This window comes from Mastomys coucha, unplaced genomic scaffold, assembly GCF_008632895.1.
Source record: "Mastomys coucha isolate ucsf_1 unplaced genomic scaffold, UCSF_Mcou_1 pScaffold21, whole genome shotgun sequence".
Classification (NCBI taxonomy): Eukaryota; Metazoa; Chordata; class Mammalia; order Rodentia; family Muridae; genus Mastomys; species Mastomys coucha.
In genome coordinates this window covers 177,483,671-177,502,746 of record NW_022196904.1, presented here as the reverse complement: position 1 = coordinate 177,502,746, position 19,076 = coordinate 177,483,671, and the positions used below count along the sequence as shown (strand labels likewise).

Genomic DNA, 19,076 nt, shown 5'->3' with positions numbered 1-19,076 from the left:
GACACAAAGACCTTATGTTTCTTATACGCTTCAGCTCTATACCTGGGCAGATGCTCAGCGACTCTAACCCTGCTTTAACCTGTCTATGGCTGCCCACTACCCAGCCATGTGCCCCATTACTTGCCAGCTTCGTCTTGTCCTGGCTGCTCCTGCTCTATTGGTGTCCTCATGGTGACTCCCCTGGCGACCTGCTATGGTGACTCCTTTCTCTCTGTCACTGGTCCTAACTAGAGATCAGAAGTCTACCTCTTCCTCTCCTGCCTAGCTATGGCTGATCCACTCTTTATTAACCAACCATAGGAGATGGGAAACAATTTTTACACAACATTGAGACAGGAGATGCTTGACCATCAAACATCTGGACTGCAACCAGACCTCTGGGCACAGTACCCCGCATCTGAATACACAGTGTACAAAATCATCCCCTGACATTTTCCCATCCTAGTCTAATAAAAGGCTCTTTCTCTTAATAAACTATATATAATAAAAATAATTATGAAAACAGGTGAAAATTACATTCACAATGTCCAGTTGATTTGCATTGGCAACTGTGGGAAAAGGACTTTATCCTGTTTTGGTGAGTTCAAAGTTCTATGTTTAAATCCTAAATAACTTAAGCTTAGTTGTGAGACTATAACTAGCTAGTCCTCAACCCCATCAGAGACCTGAGAAAGGATAAATATGCCTGAGGAAATAGGAAGTGCAGAGCAAGCAGATTCCAAAACCATAGAAATGACAGAGGGTCTGGATGCCTGGACAGTCACTCAGGTTTCTCTACACTGTTAGAGCATCATCTTCATCCTTCTGGCCCAGAATCTCTGACAGACTTTTCTCTGAAGCAGGAATTATGAAGGACTGCCTACCTTGTCCTGGCAAAGCTTGGGGTTGGCTTCCTTCACGTCCTGCCTGTCTGTAGCGCGGGCAGCACACTGTCAGCAGTTGAGGCAAGGGCAGTTTCTTCAGTGCTCATCATCTTTTCTGAAACAGAATGAGGGTGCTGCCAGGAGCTGACATGTCTCATTGTCAAAAAGCAAGCAAGCAAATAAACAAACAAACCTTTTATCAATAAAACAGCTCCAGATGCCATATTCTGTAGGTCTCTGAGGCTTTGAATACCACCTATCTATAGTGTATCCAAATGGGCAAACATTGCTTGTTTCTAACTATTTACTATCTGTTCAACCTAGGAAACATATTTCTGTAATTAATTATACTAGTATCTCACATCATGTTTGATTGACTAACTACTAGCTTGCATTTCATAATTATCCTCAACATTTTGTAATAGCAGCTTTCAAAAGCACAAGAATGTCACGTGGCATTTTTAAATGAGTTGCATAGGTACAATACCTTATACAAGAGTTGAGACATATATACAGTATATTGTAGTAAAAGTAACCTCAATTTTGTTTCTTGTTTGTTTGTTTGTTTTTGGTTTTTCGAGACAAAGTTTCTCTGTTTAGCCCTGGCTGTCCTAGAACTCACTGTGTAGACCAGGCTGGTCTTGAACTCAGAAATCTGCCTGCCTCTGCCTCTTGAGTGCTGGGATTAAAGGTGTGCACCACCACTGCCCTCAAATTTGTATCAATATATAAAATCCATACTAAAGTAAAATATCTGTCTAGTCAAAGCTCTTTAAACGTAGATTTAATAATCTACCCCCTTATCTTCTTTCTCATATCCCCCTTTTTTCTTTTCATTCCCTTTCCTTTCTTTTCTCCTAACCTTTAGCTATGAGAGAAAGAAGGATAAAGGAAAGCAAAAGAGAGAGAAATCCCTGAAGCTGACTCCTGGCTCTGTTCTCTCCTTGACTAAACCCATAAACAACTTTCACCCTAAAATGATGACAAACATCTATCATCCATTGAATGACCAAAACCACTCACCCCTCTTCCTGGGAATGGGGTATCATTCTCTTAAAATTCCTTCCTGCTGCTTAGCGACAATGTCTCTTTTGGGGGCCCTAAGACAATTGGGATACTGGCCAGTCTTAGGGAAGTTAGCTGTAACATTTGCGGTCCAGTCTCTGTGTGCTGTGAAAGTACAGGGCTTCACTGAAGTCCTGACTGGACTGTTGGACCATCTGAGGGGCTGGTTCAACAGGGCTTGACTGTTTTGAAGCTGCCCTGGAAGCAAGTGTATGATGAAACAGTAGCTAAGGCATTCTGAGGCTGGATAGAGCAGGATGTCTCAGCGCATCAGCATCCTTCTCAGAGGGTCAGTCTTGTTGCTGCTTTAACTCACCGGTGTCTGGTTGTTTTTCTCGGTGGACATATAAACTCTTGAAGGTGACACCGTTTCTGCATTGACACATGTATGGAATGTTGCTGAGGGCTGTGCAGGAGAGATGGCAAAGGGCCTTAGAACTCATGGAATGTGTGTTGCCCACTGGTTAGCACATCTGCTATGGGTGCCCCTCAGAGAGGCGTGGCCCTGTGGACCACGTGTCCTGAGGACTTTATGCCGTTACAGAGTTCTGCTCTCACATCCCTCTTAATCTAAGAATTGTATCAAAACTCTAAGGGGCTTTCTGCTGCTCACTGGGCAGTATCATTGGCATTCACAATTGAAGTGGAAATTTCTGGTTTCTTCGGAGACTCGGTTGTGTCAGGGGATGTTTTTCTGGAAGCTGTCTTATGAGAAGAGGTTTTGTCAAGGCAGACGCAGAAGAGGTTGTTTTGCTGAGAATGGACACATCGTGTCTTTTTAGACATGTCATGTTGTGATGGAGCGAATGCTTGAGAGGACACGTGATGTTTGGAAAGAGTATAAGTACAACCCAACAGACAGGGGACAATGCTTTGGCATTGGTTCGCCTTGCTGGTCTTCATTGGGCTTCACTGATGTTGGTCTTCACTGACAATACTCTGGCATTGAAGCATTTAAGAACCCCTATTAAAAGCCTACACACAATAGTGCTTGATCTTTTTCAGCCATTGCTGCTGGAGCAGATTAAAGATTAAATCACCATCCTAGGAAAGAATTTAGAGATATTGATCATCAGCAATGACCACCACCCTTAGAAAGCATTTGGAAAAATGGTGAAAATAGGTTAAGATGTTTTTGCTACTGGCTCCTGTGTAGAAATCTCAGGGAACAATTTAAAGTTTAGAAAGGTACACTCTTAATAGTTAAACTTGGGACCTTGTCTGGGAACAAGAACAATGGTGGCACTGGCTGACGTGACTCTACTGAGGCAGGATTGACAATGATTGATTTCTTATTTCCATCTTCACCTGAAGCTTCCTGATATGATTTTATAAGAATTGCTGATGAGTAGATGTGATGTGCATTCTGAAGATTTAAAATACATAGGACTGATTTTTATGTAAAAGTTAGATTCGTGAATCTTCTTAGATTCTGATAAGATTACTTTTAAAGATAAATAATAATTAATCCTTTCTTTGTAACTGCCAATGCTGTCTGCCTGTAAGAGAAACTGGCTGAGAAAACTCCCTTGCTTGCTTGTACTTTGTTTATCTATAATGGTTGCTTAGTTACGAATGTGCGTGGGTTCTTGGGAATAATTTGTTTTCTTTACCTGTACTAAGCAATGTTTTTTCTTGTACAGGTATTGGGGAACATGCTGTTTTTCACAGTCATTCACTAGAAGAAAACTAGAATGCATTCACATTGGAATTTTAGACTGCTTGAAAGATTTTGCTGGGATATATTAGCTATGGGAGAAAAAATAAGTTGAAATGTCATTCCATCCATCAAGTATGTGTGTATGTATGTATGTATGTATGTATGTATGTATATATGTAAAGCTTGTGTGGCTGTGTTTGAACTTGCTCCATCTACTCACTATGTATATATACATGTACATGTATACATGTATCTGTATGTGTTTGAACTTGCTCCATCTACTCACTGTGTATATATATATACGTGTACATGTACATGTATACATGTATGTTTGTGTATAAAATGCTTATAGCCTGACTTTGGAACTTTGTTCCATCCACCTACCAGGCATATATGCATGTGTGCATATATGTATATGTGCATATGTGCATGTGTGTATATGTGTATATGTGCATATGTATATGTGTGTGTGTGTGTGTGTATGTATTTCTCTTTCTTGCTGGCCCCGAAGAGTTAAAAGAGTTTGGAATTTCTCACTGGCCACTGGAGTGCCAGTCCAGTGAATGAAGCTTTATTCCCTCAGAGAAAAGTCTGCCCAGTTATTCCTCTAGTTGCTAGCTAGCTGCCATAGACAGCAGCTCTTGTCAGCCACTCTCTGGACCAACTCCTGTCAGCCCTCTTAGTGCTGACCCCTGTCAGCTGTTCTCAGCATTGACCACAACCGGATGCCACAATTTGTTGCCTGCTTTGGTTTACCCTTCTAGATATCAAATCATGTCTTGGGCATCCTTGACTTTTTTTTTTTACAAAATGTGGTGTGTGTACAGAGCGGCTAAAGATGATTCTCTGCTTTTTTTTTTGTTTGTTTGTTTTTGGGTTTTTTTGAGACAGGGTTACTCTGTGTAGCCCTGGCTGTCCTGGAACTTACTCTGTAGACCAGGCTGGCCACGAACTCAGAAATCCACCTGCCTCTGCCTCCCAAGTGCTAGGATTAAAGGCGTGCACCACCACTGCCCGGCACTTTTTTTTTTTTTTTTTTTTTTTTTTTTTGATCGAGCAGGTAAAGCATCTGGTGTTTTGTCTTTTGTTGTTGTTGTTCTGTTTTTGGTTTTGGAGCTTTATTGTAAAACACACACACACACACACACACACACAGAGAGAGAGAGAGAGAGAGAGAGAGAGAGAGAGAGAGAGAGAACACATTTCCTTTGTTCCATCCTGAACTTAAGCCTTCTTTAAAACAGATAGGAGGGTCTCATTCCCCAGTCCCACCCCCCTCCATAATCCAATGTCTTTCAACAGATGTTGTGTTTGCTCATGAGCAGTTGGAACATTTAGTTAATAAAGCATTATATAGTCTATCTCTGTGGGTCTTTGTTACCCCTTCTGTTAAGCATCCCCTTTGAAGTATGATTAGATGTCTCTATAACTGCTTGTCCTGTAGGATTGTTTGTATGCCTTTAATATGCTTTCTATGTTTTTTTTTTAATTTTTCAAAATTTATTTTTATTTTATGTTCACTGGTGTTTTGCCTGCATGTCTCTATGAAGGCGTCAAAGCCCCTGAAACTCGAGTTACAGACAGTTGTGAGCTGCCATGTGGGTGCTGGGAGTTGAACCAGGCTCCTCTGGGGGAGCAGCCAGTGCTCTTAACCCCTGAGCCATCTCTCCGGGCCTGATAGGCTTCATATTGAAATATATAAACAAATGTTTCATTTTACTACAGACATATGCAGTAGCATTGTCAAGTCTTAATGTGTACAGGTAAGTTCATGGTAGCCATAACTTCTAATAAAGGTTTAATTACAGAATCAGATTTTTCAGAATGTAAGGCATTGCCCATTGAAATCCTGAATATGTGTCTATGGCATGGTGCACACACTTTAATTTTCCAAGCTCTGCAAAATGAAACACATCCATTTGTCAAATATAATTTCTTCGTGTACCTTCTGGGTCACTCCCTGCAGGTAATGGAGTTTGATTATACAAAGAACAAGTAGGACATTTCCTTATAATTCCTTGGCTTGTTGCCAAGTGAAAAAAAAAATTGCTGGGCAGTGGTGGTGCACACCTATAATCCCAGCGCTTGGGAGGCAGAGGCAGGCAGATCTCTGAGTTCAAGGCCAGCCTGGTCTACAGAGTGAGTGCTGGGACAGCCAGGGCTACACAGACAAACCCTGTCTCAAAAAAATTTTTTTCTTTGAAGCTTTGCTGTTAACATGTATTTTTAAAAAATGAAATCCTGAGGCTTCTAGTACATTTCCTATCAATAACTGATTAATTTCATCATTACCTTGTACCAGAGGGCCTCATAGACCTGTATGGGATCCGATATGTGTTATATACAACGGTGATTTCTATTTCTGATTACTTGTAATTGAATAAATAGTGAAGCAATTCTGAACCATCTGGAATAAATTTGGCAGTTTCCATATGTAAATCAATGCTTTTTGCAAATTGAGAGTCAGTAACTATATTAAGAGATTCTGAGAACGGCATGCAGCTTTGATTTTTTAACTGACCATAAGGGATCTGAATTACTTTATATATTTCCTGGTTTATTTGCATCAGTATAGAGTGCAGGGGCTCCAGAAATTAGTGCCCTTTTTACTATATGAGGGGGAATCCAATAATTTCTTTTTTTGTATACTTGAAGTCATTTACTTTTGTCATGTTTGTTGTTAATTTCTTCCAAAAAGTTACTGCAAGCTCTTTGCCCATGTTCATTTTTTTGCCCATAATGAGATTATTTCTGCATTAGTAAGAGGTATTACAGTTTTGGCTGGATCTGTCCCTGCTAATGGGCTGGATCTGTCCCTGCTAATTGAGGAAGGCCCATTTCTCCTTTCAGAATCAATTCGGAAACCTTTCTACGGAGGTGTTTAATTTTGTAGTCTGTGTGTATACTTAAAAATATCCATTCTAGGGCTGGAGAGATGGTTTAAGAGCACTGACTGCTCTTCCAGAGGTCCTGAGTTCAATTCCCAGCAACCACATGGTGGCTCCCAACCATCTGTAATGAGATCTAACGCCCTCTTCTGGTGTGTCTGAAGACAGCTACAGTGTACTTACATATAATAAATAAATAAATCGTTAAAAAATATCCATCCTAAGATATAATCTTCTCTCTGCCTGAGAGGTCCAGTGGGGGAAGGAGAAGCATGCAGTAGGTGAAGATGAAGACCGTCTGTGGAGCCCTACACTCTAGATGTGCATCCTGTAATTTCTTTTCTATCAGAGCCAACTTCTTTTCAGCCTCAGTTGATAGTTTTCTTGGGCTATTTAAATCTTTATCATCTTGTAAGGTTTTAAATAAATTACTTAGCTCTTGGGTAGCCAAGACAATCATAGACCAAAGCCAGTTAATATCTCCCAATAATTTCTGGAAGTCAGTAAGAGTCCTTAATTGGCCTCTCTTAACTTGTACCCTTTGTAGTGTAATTATTGTAGAGTTATTTTATATCCTAGATAATTAATAGAATCTCCTCTTTATATTTTTTTCAGGACTAATTTTTTAAAAAGATTTATTTATTGTTATATGTAAGTACACTGTAGCTGTCTTCAGACACACCAGAAAAGGGTGTCAGATCTCATTGCGGATGGTTGGGAGCCACCATGTGCTTTCTGGGATTTGAACTCAGGACCTTTGGAAGAGCAGTCAATGCTCTTAACCACTGAACCATCTCTTCAGCCCCCAGGACTAATTTGTAATCCCCAACAAGGCAAGGTTTTCTTTATTTCATCAAATAGTCTTTCCAAAGTATTTGTATCTGAATCAGCCATTAAGATCCATCCGTACAGTGGTAAATTATGGATTGAGGAAACTGTTTACAAATTATCTCCAATGGCTGTTGTACGAAATCTTGGCATAAGGTAGGACTATTCAGCATTGCTTGAGGAAGATCTTTCCAATAATGTCTTTTTGTTGGCATGGAGTGGTTAAATATGGGCACAGTGAAAGCAAATCTTTATTATGCTCTTGCAAAAAGATTGTGAAAAAGCAACATTTTAAATCAATCACTATAGTAGGCCATGCTTTAGGTATCAAGGCAGGCTATGGGATTCCAGGCTGTAAAGAGCCCATTGGCTGAGTGATTTTATTGATTGCACTCAGATCTGATTTTTCCCAAAGATTTACTTATTTATTATATGTAAGTACACTGTAGCTGTCTTCAGACACTCCTGAAAAGGGAGTCAGATCTCATTACAGATAGTTGTGAGTCACCATGTGGTTGCTGGGATTTGAACTCAGGACCTCTGGAAGAGCAGTCAGTGCTCTTAACCACTGAGCCATCTCTCCAGCCCACCCACCACTCCCCAGATTTCTTTTTAAAGACAAATAAGGGGGGGCTGGTGAGATAGCTCAGCGGGTAAGAGCACTGACTGTTCTTCCGCAGGTCCTGAGTTCAAATCCCAGCAAGCACATGGTAGCTCCCAACTATCCGCAATGAGATCTAACGCCCTCTTCTGGTGTGTCTGAAGACAGCAACAATGTGTACTTACATATAATAAATCAAAAAAAATTAAAAAAAAGACAAATAAGGAAAATTCCAATGGCTGTGGACTCTCCTATATGTTGACCCTCCAGCTGTTCTTGAAGATGCTGCACTAATGCTTGTCATTTTTCTTTTGTCATAGGCCATTGTTCTACCCAAATAGGTTGATCAGTCTTCTACTTTAGTGGCTAGGGCATTGGTGTTCTGCCAGCAGAGGCTCCCTCAGATAAAGTGGGAGAGCCAGCCTTCCCTGCGTTCTGCTTATGGACTGTTCTTGATAATGTTTTCAATACCTTCATCAGGAATATCTCATATTTACTGTTTGGACCCTTAGATGGCTTAAAGATAGATCTAGAAGTGGAAGAGATAAATAACTTAGCTGAGACTGGCACAATATAGGTTATAATTATTACTACATTGCTAATTCTTATTCAAGTCTCCATAGCTATAATAACTTTTTATTTCTTCTCAAAAGAAAAGGGCTTTCTCAATACAAGAAAAGGAAAAAAGTAAGAAATGGAGACAGGTTTAGGAGAAAAATTAGAAAACCTTATAAATAAGAATCAGAAAGATACTCAGAGACAGAAGCATTAAGAGCTGAACCTGCTGTACTACCACAGTTAAAGAATGCCAGCCAAAGGTTAGAAAACCAACCTCAGGGCTGGAGAGATGGCTCAGCGGTTAGGAGCACCTACTGCTCTTCCGAAGGTCCTGAGTTCAAATCCCAGCAACCACATGATGGCTCACAACCATCTGTCACAAGATCTGACCCCCTCTTCAGGAGTGTCTGAAGACAGCTACAACGTACTTACATATAATAAATAAATAAATCTTAAAAAAAAAGAAAACCAACCTTAGCTTATCTAGTCACTGTGCAGCAAGAGTCAGAAGATGCTGGACATACCCAAGGTTATGAAGCAATTGGGAATACGCTGTAGATGTTCGATTTGATAAAATCCAGAACAAGATCATAATGTTCTCCCCCTCCAAAGAACAGGCTGGGGAGAACCCACAAAGATGGGTAAGTATCTCAGAGTGAGCCATCTGCACTGGGCAGCTTTGTTTTATCACATGTTAAATGTTTGTGACATAGGAATGCAGACCACTGACCACACATGATTGGACACTCATGACATATGAATGTAGACCACTGATCACCTGTGACCCCCTCCAGCACCCACCAATGAAATTTTAGATGACCTAATCCTTCTAGAGAGTTCCCCTGGTTCCCTATAAGGCCTGTGTGTCTTTGTCTGGGGTCACCGTTTTAGAGAATACCCCTGCATGCTGGTCCCTCATCTGCAGAATAAACACTCTCTGTTTTTGTATCCTATCTGACTCTGGAGTCTTCCTTCAGCGACTCACAGATCCTTACAACTAGAATCTTTGGAGCCAGAGTTAGAGGAGGTTCTGGGTGCTGGAAGCCAAACTCAAGTATCCTGAAAGAGCAGCAAGCATACTTAACTGCTGGGCCATCTCTGCACCCCTAAACTTTCTATTATAGAAACTTCTAGACATGTAGCAATTAGAGAGACCAAGTACAATGGACCTGCATGCATTTGTAACAGTTCCCCCAGCAACCCTCTCTGCATATGGCCTGGAGATGTCAGTTTCTGTCATCTCATCTCTTGGGACTTAAGAAGTATCTCCACTGTCCCTTCTATTTACTTTCAATGTGAGGAGTTCTGCTTCTGCACCCAGTCCTAGTGTAATGTATGCTCCAGAGAAGATGCATCAGAAATATGCCCATCCATTTGCCAAGAAACAATGAGGACCTGCTGTGGAAAAACAATGTTCTTGCTTGCAGATAAAAATCAAGTAGACATATGTTATTTGAGCATGAATGACCAGGGTTTTCAGACAGTCCTGGGGAGCCACTCTGATAGTCTGGGAGAGCCGCTCTGAATAGGTAACATTTAGACAGTGGCTGGAAGACTGGGCATGGTGTGGCACATGTCTTTCATTCCAGCACTCCGGAGACAAACACATGTGGATCTCCGAGTTTGAGGCTAGGTAGGACGGTATAGAAAGACTCTGTCTCAAACAAATAAACAAACAACCAAATAAACAGAAAAGACAGTGCCTTGAAATAAGCTAGGGAACGTGTGACATGTTATATCTGAGGGAGGGCTGAACATCGCAAAGGCTCCACTTGACTGTGTGTGCACAGCTAAGGAACAGTACACCTGTGCAGATGGAAGAAAGCAAGGACTTTGGGGGGGTGGGAGATGAGGGTTAGAGGTAGAGCATTTCCCTAGCATGGGCAAGGCTTTGAGTTCAATTTCCAGGACTCTATCTCCAAAAGGGGCAAGTTACAGGGGTTAGGAGCAGGGGCAGGAGCAAGAGGTAGGGGTCCGAGGGCAAGGCGCAGGGGGGCAAGGTGCAGAGGGCAAGGTGCAGGGGACAAGGGACTTGGTGCAGGGGGCAAGGTACAGGGGACAAGGGGCTTGGTGCAGGGGGCAAGGTACAGGGGACAAGGGGCTTGGTGCAGAGGGCAGGGGTTAAGGTGTAAGGGTCAGTGGTCAGAAGGCAGGGACTGTGGGCGCATTTTGTTCTGAACAGGATAAGCAGCGGGATGAAAATGGTTAGGTTAAGCAGAATGCACCGTATATCAAGCAAAGACAAAGGAGGGAGGCTGGGGTCCTGTAAATGGAGGCACAGACTTTGGGGGGAGATAAGGATCAGGAAAGGGTCTCACTGTCGATGGCATCAAGATCTCCTGAGGATTGGTTATAGGATGCAAGAAGAGAGTTTTCATTTTTATTATATTGTTTTGAGGCAGGGTCTCCCAATCTAGCCAAGCTCTTACATTTGCAGTAAGTCTCCTGCCTCAGCTCCTAAAGTGCTGGCATTGATTATGGGCATAAGACAGCACACTTGGTGAGAGGGTTTTGGGATTAAAAACTTGGAAGAATAGAACTGTCTTCCTGAGACATTGGGCAGGCTTATGGAGGAGCCAATTTGCAAGAGGTAATTAAGAACTTCTGCCTTGGGGGCTGGAGAAATGGCTCAGTGGTTAAAGCTCTACAGAGGCCCAGGTTCGATTCCTAGTAACCACATGAGTTTACATGTGACACTTTACTCCAGTTCCAAGGGACATGACACCCTCTTCTGGCCTCTAGGCAACAGGTATAGGCATGGTACACAGACAGACATAATACATACAGGCAAAACACATAAGTACATAAAATAAAAATAAACATAACTTTTTAGAAAAAAGGAATTTCTGCCTTAACATTGGTAACTATAGAGGAGCTGAAGGACAGGAGAGCAACTTTGAGTTAGAAGTGAGCTAGCCTTGGAAAGTGGAAGCTGGGTGCAGAGTCAATGCAATGGATAGTATTTGAGACTTTGCAAGGCATCAGGTGGAAAGAACAGAGATTAGTGAGCTGAGGGCTGCACTCTGGCTGCTCAGATGTTCTAGAGAGATACCAGGTACCAAAGTTAAACCAAGATCAGATCAACGATCTAAACAGTCCCATACCCCCTAAAGAAATAGAAGCAGTCATTAATAGTCTCCCAACCAAAAAAAGCCCAGGACCAGATGGGTTTAGTGCAGAGTTTTATCAGACCTTCAAAGAAGACCTAATACCAATACTCCTCAAACTGTTCCACAAGATAGAAACAGAAAGTACCCTACCCAATTCGATTACTCTGATACCTAAACCACACAAAGATCCAACAAAGAAAGAGAACTTCAGACCAATTTCCCTTATGAATATCGATGCAAAAATACTCAATAAAATTCTCGAAAACTGAATCCAAGAACACATCAAAATGATCATCCATCATGATCAAGTAGGCTTCATCCGAGGGATGCAGGGATGGTTCAATATAGGGAAATCCATCAACTATATAAACAAACTCAAAGAAAAAGCAAAACTCCTCTATAGTTACCAATGTTAAGGCAGAAATTCCTTTTTTCTAAAAAGTTATGTTTATTTTTATTTTATGTACTTATGTGTTTTGCCTGTATGTATTATGTCTGTCTGTGTACCATGCCTATACCTGTTGCCTAGAGGCCAGAAGAGAATGTCATGTCCCTTGGAACTGGAGTAAAGTGTCACATGTAAACTCATGTGGTTACTAGGAATCGAACCTGGGCCTCTGTAGAGCTTTTAACCACTGAGCCATTTCTCCAGCCCCCAAGGCAGAAGTTCTTAATTACCTCTTGCAAATTGGCTCCTCCATAAGCCTGCCCAATGTCTCAGGAAGACAGTTCTATTTTTCCAAGTTTTTAATCCCAAAACCCTCTTTGAGTTTGAAACCCTCTTTATATACAATTCACTATATAAACAAACTCAAAGAAAAAAACCATATGATCATCTCATTAGATGCTGAGAAAGCATTTGACAAAATCCAACACCCCTTCATGATAAAAGTCTTGGAAAGATCAAGAATTCAAGGCCCATACTTAAACATAGTAAAAGCAACATATAGCAAGCCAGTAGCCAACATCAAACTAAATGGAGAGAAACTTGAAGCAATCCCATTAAAATCAGGGATTAGAGAAGGCTGCCCACTCTCTCCCTACCTATTCAATATTGTATTTGAAGTCCTAGCCAGAGCAATTAGACAACAAAAGGAGACCAAAGGGATACAAATTGGAAAGGAAGAAGTCAAATTATCACTATTTGCACATGATATGATAGTATACTTAAGTGACCCCGAAAATTCCACCAGAGAACTCCTAAACCTGATAAGCTGGATATAAAATTAACTCAAACAAATCAGTGGCCTTCCTCTACTCTAAGGATAAACAGGCTGAGAAAGAAATTAGGGAAACAACACTCTTTACAATAGTCACAAATAATATAAAATACCTTGGTGTAAAATACCTCTAAGCAAATGAAAGATCTTTTGGATAAGAACTTCAAGTCTCTGAAGAAAGAAATTGAAGAAGGTCTCAGAAGATGGAAAGATCTCCCATGCTCATGGATTGCCTTCGATCCTTTCTCCTTTCTTGCATGAGAAAATGTACATATATTCTTGGCGTGTGTGGGGCTTCTGCACTTCCACTACCAATTAGAATGAAGGGTCATGGGAAGAAACAGGAGGCAGCATGAACTGATCTGGTCCCCAAGGCCACACTCCAGTCAGCATGGACACACCCATCTCCAGCAGCGCCACTTCTCAGTGTGACGGTCTTTGGGTTTTGTTGTTGTTCCTGTTGTTTTCTGAGACAGGGTTTCTCTGTGTAGCCCTGGCTGTCCTGGAACTTATTTGATAGATCAGGTTGGCCTCGGACTCAGAGATCTGCCTGCCTCTGCCTCCTGAATGATGGGATTAAAGGCGTGCACCACCACTGCCTGGCTACAGTGTGAGGGTTTTAGGTCATGGATCCATCATAAACTTTCCTCTGGTCATTTAAAAAAAGAATTTTCTTTATTTTTTGAAATTATAGTTACATCCTTCCCCCTTTCCGTCCTTTTTTCCAATTCTTCTCATGTACCCCTTTGCTCCCTCACAAGTTCATGGTCTCTTTTTCTACTTTCTTTCTTTCTTTTTTTTTTTCTACTTTCTAATTGTTACAAACATACATGTGCACACACAGTATTTACTCCTAAGTAGCATGTTGTTCAGGTCTTGTTTTGGCAGCCATGTTGGCGAGCCTTCATGCGTGTCTGGTTATTTTTGAAGTCTACTGTCCGAGAGCTCTGAGGGAGATGAGTATTTCCCTCCAGACCAGGCTGTTGCTTTTCCTAAGGATCCTGTCACTTCCACATCACCAAGGTGTCTGTCCCTGTTGGTCACATCGAGTCTCCTCTCATGGCCTCCTTTGCCTTCTAAGAGGAGATACCGTGGTCATGATTCAGCTGTTCCTTTTTTAGAATAGCATGGGAGTTCTGGTCAATCGTTTCTTTAAAAAAAGTTATTTTTAATTACGTGTACGTCTCTGTGTGGTTTTGTGTGCAAATGAATGCAAAAGCCAGAAGAGGATTATCAGATTCTTCTTGGGAGCTGGAGTTACAGGCAGTTTGGGGGTCACTCAACACGGGCACCAGAATCCAGACTCAGAGCTTGAGCTCTTCTCCACCTCCCCCACCCCAAAAGTTTTTCTTTGCTTCCCACCAGGGAGTCAGCCTAGAGGCCTCCAGCTTTTCTTCTACTTGGGGGACATACAGTTGTCATTCCCCTTTCTTCATAGGATGGCTCAGTGCAGTTGTGTCCCCTAAACTGGAAATGACCAATGAAGAGGAGCACCAGGCCTGTGAACAGTCCCTCACTTTAGGGGAGTGAAGGACAGAGCCTCAGCTGAGGGTCCAGTGACCACTTCCCATCTGCCTATGTACAATCCTGCCCCAGCTGCTCATGGTCTTTCTAAGAGGTAGAAGTTTGACTAGGACTGGGAACTCAGCGATGAAGCTCCCGTGAACCCCACCCATGCTGGCCTGGGGCTCTCAGATGAAGCTGGTGCCTGAGTGACTCGTGCTCCTGGAAGTCATCCCAATATACCCATTCGTTTACCAAGCTGGACTTGGGTGGAATTGTTTCTTTGGTCTATAGTGAATAGATAGTTCTGTATATTGACCTAGGAAAACAACAGATGGTTTCTAGGTGTCTTTGTTCTCCCCACAGGGAAGCAAGGTGCTTTCACGGGGCTCAGAAAGGAGAAGAGACCCCGGGGATGAGGCAAGGGCCCCGATGTTCAGCTGGATGTAGACTGGCTTTTCTACACCACCCATTGGGTACTTGCTCCTGATTTTCTCAGGGGCAGGGTTGGGCAAGGCGTCTGATTCATGTGGAGACTAGGCCTGGTCTGGACCTGGATGAGAAGATAAACTAGTTCAGGATTTATGAGTATTTCTCCACAGAAGGTGGTTCTCATTTCTCAGGTGTGCTTTCCTATACTTGAGTGAGATAGTCACAGGCTGCAAATTCTGGCAATGTGCAAGTGCCAAGCAAAGGGAAGCCTAGGCCCTGTTAGACAGCTGGGCATCAATGCCAGGCGGGAAGCCTCAGGCGCTGCAAGAGCAAGGTTAGCTTGTCACCCAAAGGTCCCAGATTCCTGCCCCCCGGGACTGGCTGAAGACGGAATCCAAGAAAGTTAAGCAACTAGGTAAGCTCTGCCTGAGGCATGCTGCCACCCCCAGAATCCCAGCCCTGTGCCTTGGTCCTTCATTCACATTGGAGTAACTGGGGCAGATGGTAGATGGAGGCTTGTCTGGGGTCAGACTGATAGCCTATGTCCAGAAACACACAGCTGCAGCTGTGGGCAGGACGCCTGTCCAGCCTTTCCCTGTACTCTGAGGTCATGAGGCTCATCGGAAAGAAAACTTCTGGGCAACTGCACCTGCTCTGAGATACCTGCTCCACAACCCTGGCAAGCTTTCTTAAAGTGTCTCTCTTGAAGCAGTTATAAAACTGCCTAAGCCCTGACAGAGCTCCTTTACAGCAGTGGGGAGGGAGGAGCCTCTGGCTGGTGGCTAAGCAAGCCTTGGACAGGATAGCCCAATAATACAGTGCCTGACACAAACACAAAAGAAAACCAGTGGGGAAGGAAATGAGTTGGTACTAAGACATTTATTATATCATAAAAAGTCCACTGTTATCATTTTCATATGTACATGCTCCTGTGGGCAGACCCCCCCATCGAGTCCTACCTGTCCACCCTCCGTGGTGCCAATCAACTCCAAACTGACCAACTATTTAATGAAGGATGAAAAACTGGAGGAGGTGGCCCAGGACTGAGGGGACTGGATAGAGAGGAACAAAGTGCAGAGTGGCTGGGCTTGGCTCTAATGCCCAGCCTGGCAGGGGGCACATGGCAGGCACTGCAGGGTTGGCACAGCAGGGTTGGCTCTATGCCTCCCCAGGGCTGCCAGGCTGGAGGCAGAGGCTACAGGTTCTGCCTGCATCCACTCTCAGCTTGGAAGCTCAGGAATGAATGGCAGAGGAAGAGTCTCGCAGCCTGGAGCGGATCCCAGCATGGATTATAAAGTTGTCACTTTCCCATCAAGTAGTAGCAACAGCAGCTCTGGGCCTGAAGACTTCTGCAGCCCCAAGACTGGAAGCAGGGCCTTGAACACCTGACAGGAAGGAATGGGCCTGATCTCTGAGGGACCTGCCTTAGTTGACCTCAGAGGTGGGGATAGTGTCTGTAGGGCGGGGTGTGGCTAAGAGAGGTACTGGAGAGGTGGCCTCAATGAGTGCAGGGTTGAGGATGATGGGCAGAGTCATGGGTGGTACTCCCACCTGCAGTGGGGAGGTCAAGGGCTGTAGGATTAGTGGGGGCTGGGCCAGTGGGGGAGGTCCCTCTGGGGTGGGACTCAGTTTGCTGGGGCTAGAGGCCACTGGCGATCCGGGGGAGCTGCTGCTGGGAGCTCGGGTACTCTCCAGCTTCTCTGAGTCTGTAAAGAGAGCAACAGTAGTTGTAGTCAGACTTCTGGTGGACTTACCAAATCTATGTTCCTCCCTATTCCTCTCTCAGGCTATAATGTTGGAAGCTTCCTCTTAAAAGTCATGCCATGTCGAAAATAAATTAAAAAATAAATAAAAAACTAAAGCTTAAGTTTTTATTTTGCCTCTAAATACAAACTCTATTTATAGAATTGGTTCCCTGGGGGCTGAAGAGATGGCTCAGGGATTAAGGTCACTGAGTACTCTTCCAGAGGTCCTGAGTTCAATCCCCAGCAACCACATGGTGGCTCACAACCATCTGTAATGGGATCTGATGCCCTCTTCTGTTGTCTCATATATATAAAAAAAATCTTAGACTTGGTTACCACATGATAAAGGTATAACAAAATGCATCCTTCTGTCAGTATAAAAACAAACTCGTTTTAGTACTTAGCTACCTTGTCTTTATCTTTTACCTCCTTCACAGTTCTCCTCAATCACATTAGTTTTGGTCTGGATGTTTCCTGCACACCAGATAGGCAGCCTTTGTATATTTACTACAGGCCCCTGACTCAGCCCTCCCCCAAGCTGGAACACCTTAAGCAGGTAGCTCATCATAGTATATTTGTCTTGCTATTTCCCACAGGAAGGGCAGGCAAATAGAATTCTCACTGTGACTCCTCCCTGGTTTCCCAGCCCTCTCTTGGCAGTAATCCTAAACTGCACTGGGCATTGCTTAGGCTTTTTCCAGATGGCCAGCTCTGAGAAACTCACCACAAGCCCCCAATTCTGAGGGTATCTCTGGGGGAGGTGGATGGCCAGGCATCCTGGGGTCACCAGCAGCAGGAGTCAGGTGAGTAGAGGCCAGAGGTTTTTGACTGTGAGGTTCCGCAGGCATGGGGTCTGAGGCAGAGAATCCAGATGGCAACTCTGAGTGTTTCTTTCCTGCAGGATCTTGGCTACCCACCAGGCTTCATTTTTTTTCCCCCTTTCTGAGACTCTGTCTCAGAGTAGTCAAGGCTAGCCTCACATTCACAGTGTACTAGAGACAGTCTAACTCTGTGTTGTACTACATTCACCTCCTAAACACTGTGGACTACAGGCATGCACTACCATGATGAATGAGAAATCAACATTCTGTCCACCCTCCAGTGAACAGAGAAAATTGAGATCTGAGGATTCCTTGTAAGATTAGACCAGGCCCCTACCCTGGATGACAGTCTGCTTGAAGAGCTCATCACGTAAGTGTGGCAAGAAGCAATCTATGCGCTCCCAGGTAATCTCCCAGAGAGCAGAGGGGCCACCTCCTCTTGCATCTGCACTGTGGAAAATCTCTGCTGTGTCCATCACCAGGAGCATGTTCTTCAGAGACTCAGGAATAGCTTCTGACTACAAGTAACAGGACCACGAGAGAAGCAGAGTTAAGACAGGCAGCCACCGAGGGGCAAGCAGCCAGCCTTCCCAGCGTGTGGAAGAGGACGTGGCCAATGGGAAGTGGGCGAAGGCAGAACATACCAGCAAATCACTGGAGCCTGCATGCATATACTTGTCCATGAAGTCCAGGATGGTGAGCCACAGGGCGGCAAAGGTGGACAGCGACAGCAGTGGAGACAGGTGCTGCAGGAAGACCTAGAACCCACCAGCCAGCAGCTTTTAGCCAAGGGTAGTGGAGGAACCTTTTGTAGCTGTCTCCGAAGCAGAGAGAAGCTGGCCCATCTTGTAAGTATTCAATCAGGTTACTCTGAAGTCCAGAACCCTGCTGAGTCCCTGGGCTGTCTCTATAGCCGGAGTTCTGAGCACTTACATTTCATCTTTGAGCCCCAGGAGAAGACCTGGCTTCTCTCTGTGGGGAAAGGCAGGGATGGGGGCAAGGAGGTGGGGGCAGAGTGGTGAGCAGTACCTTTGAGAGCAGTGTGGAAGCCCGCATCCGGGTCTCCTCCATCCCGCCCACATCCGCAGGGCTGATATTTTCCAGAAGCTTGGTCAGTAGAGGAAACAGCACCTAGTAGGTAAATACCCAGTGTTGCATTAGCCCAATCAGTTGGGCCCAGGGCAGATGGGCACACGACAGCAGGAAAGATCCGATGCAGGCAGATGGCAGGAGCTCTTTAGGTTCTCTGACTCTTTCTGCCTTGTGATCTGAACTTTATCTGAAGAGCAGTAAGGAGTCCTACCTTGTTAAAACAGGACTCCCATTCCAGGGCATCTAGCTTTTGTAGGTCATGTACCAGAAGGGCTCGCTGCAGATATGTCAGGGCCTGCATCCGTACCTGGCGCCGGGCATCACAGCATAAGCAGGCGATCCCTGAGAGTGAGAGCAGGGTCAGGATCTTCCAGGCATTTGGTCTGGTGCTCCTCAAGCGAGGTCAACGTCACCTGTCCAACCCTGCATACTCCCCCAGGTTTACCTTGTAATAAAGGGCACCAGCAGTGGGCCCAGAGGGTGCGCGAGTCAGCTTCAATCTTCTGGCCACCTGCCTCCAGGTGGCGTTGCTCCTCTGCCCATGAGCTGTAGATAGAGGCTGCCCGTGTGTGCAGGGTGTGCATCAGGTCTAGCAACTGGGATCAGAAAGCGGGCAGGATGTGAATATGGTTGTTCAGTCCTTTTCCTCCCCCCCCACCCCCCCACTATCCCTGCCTGAGTCTCCAAGGG

The 19,076-nt window shown here is 44.2% G+C and overlaps 1 protein-coding gene across 8 annotated transcripts in view; it reads right to left on the bottom strand.

Moving 5' to 3' along the window:
- Positions 1–15,588: 15,588 nt before the first annotated feature.
- Gbf1 (golgi brefeldin A resistant guanine nucleotide exchange factor 1) overlaps positions 15,589–19,076 on the bottom strand; it is a 137,375-nt gene continuing 133,887 nt past the window's right edge. For 7 of the 8 annotated variants that reach the window (XM_031390527.1, XM_031390531.1, XM_031390529.1 and 4 more), the window contains 7 exons: positions 18,832–18,982; positions 18,598–18,728; positions 18,324–18,425; positions 17,939–18,052; positions 17,632–17,812; positions 17,198–17,326; positions 15,589–16,434 (listed from right to left, as the gene is read on the bottom strand). In XM_031390527.1, coding sequence (XP_031246387.1) covers positions 16,154–16,434; positions 17,198–17,326; positions 17,632–17,812; positions 17,939–18,052; positions 18,324–18,425; positions 18,598–18,728; positions 18,832–18,982 — 1,089 coding nt within the window. In that variant the 3' untranslated portion in view covers positions 15,589–16,153. The remainder of the gene's footprint in view (positions 16,435–17,197; positions 17,327–17,631; positions 17,813–17,938; positions 18,053–18,323; positions 18,426–18,597; positions 18,729–18,831; positions 18,983–19,076) is intronic. The other variant, XM_031390533.1, reaches the window with a different exon arrangement.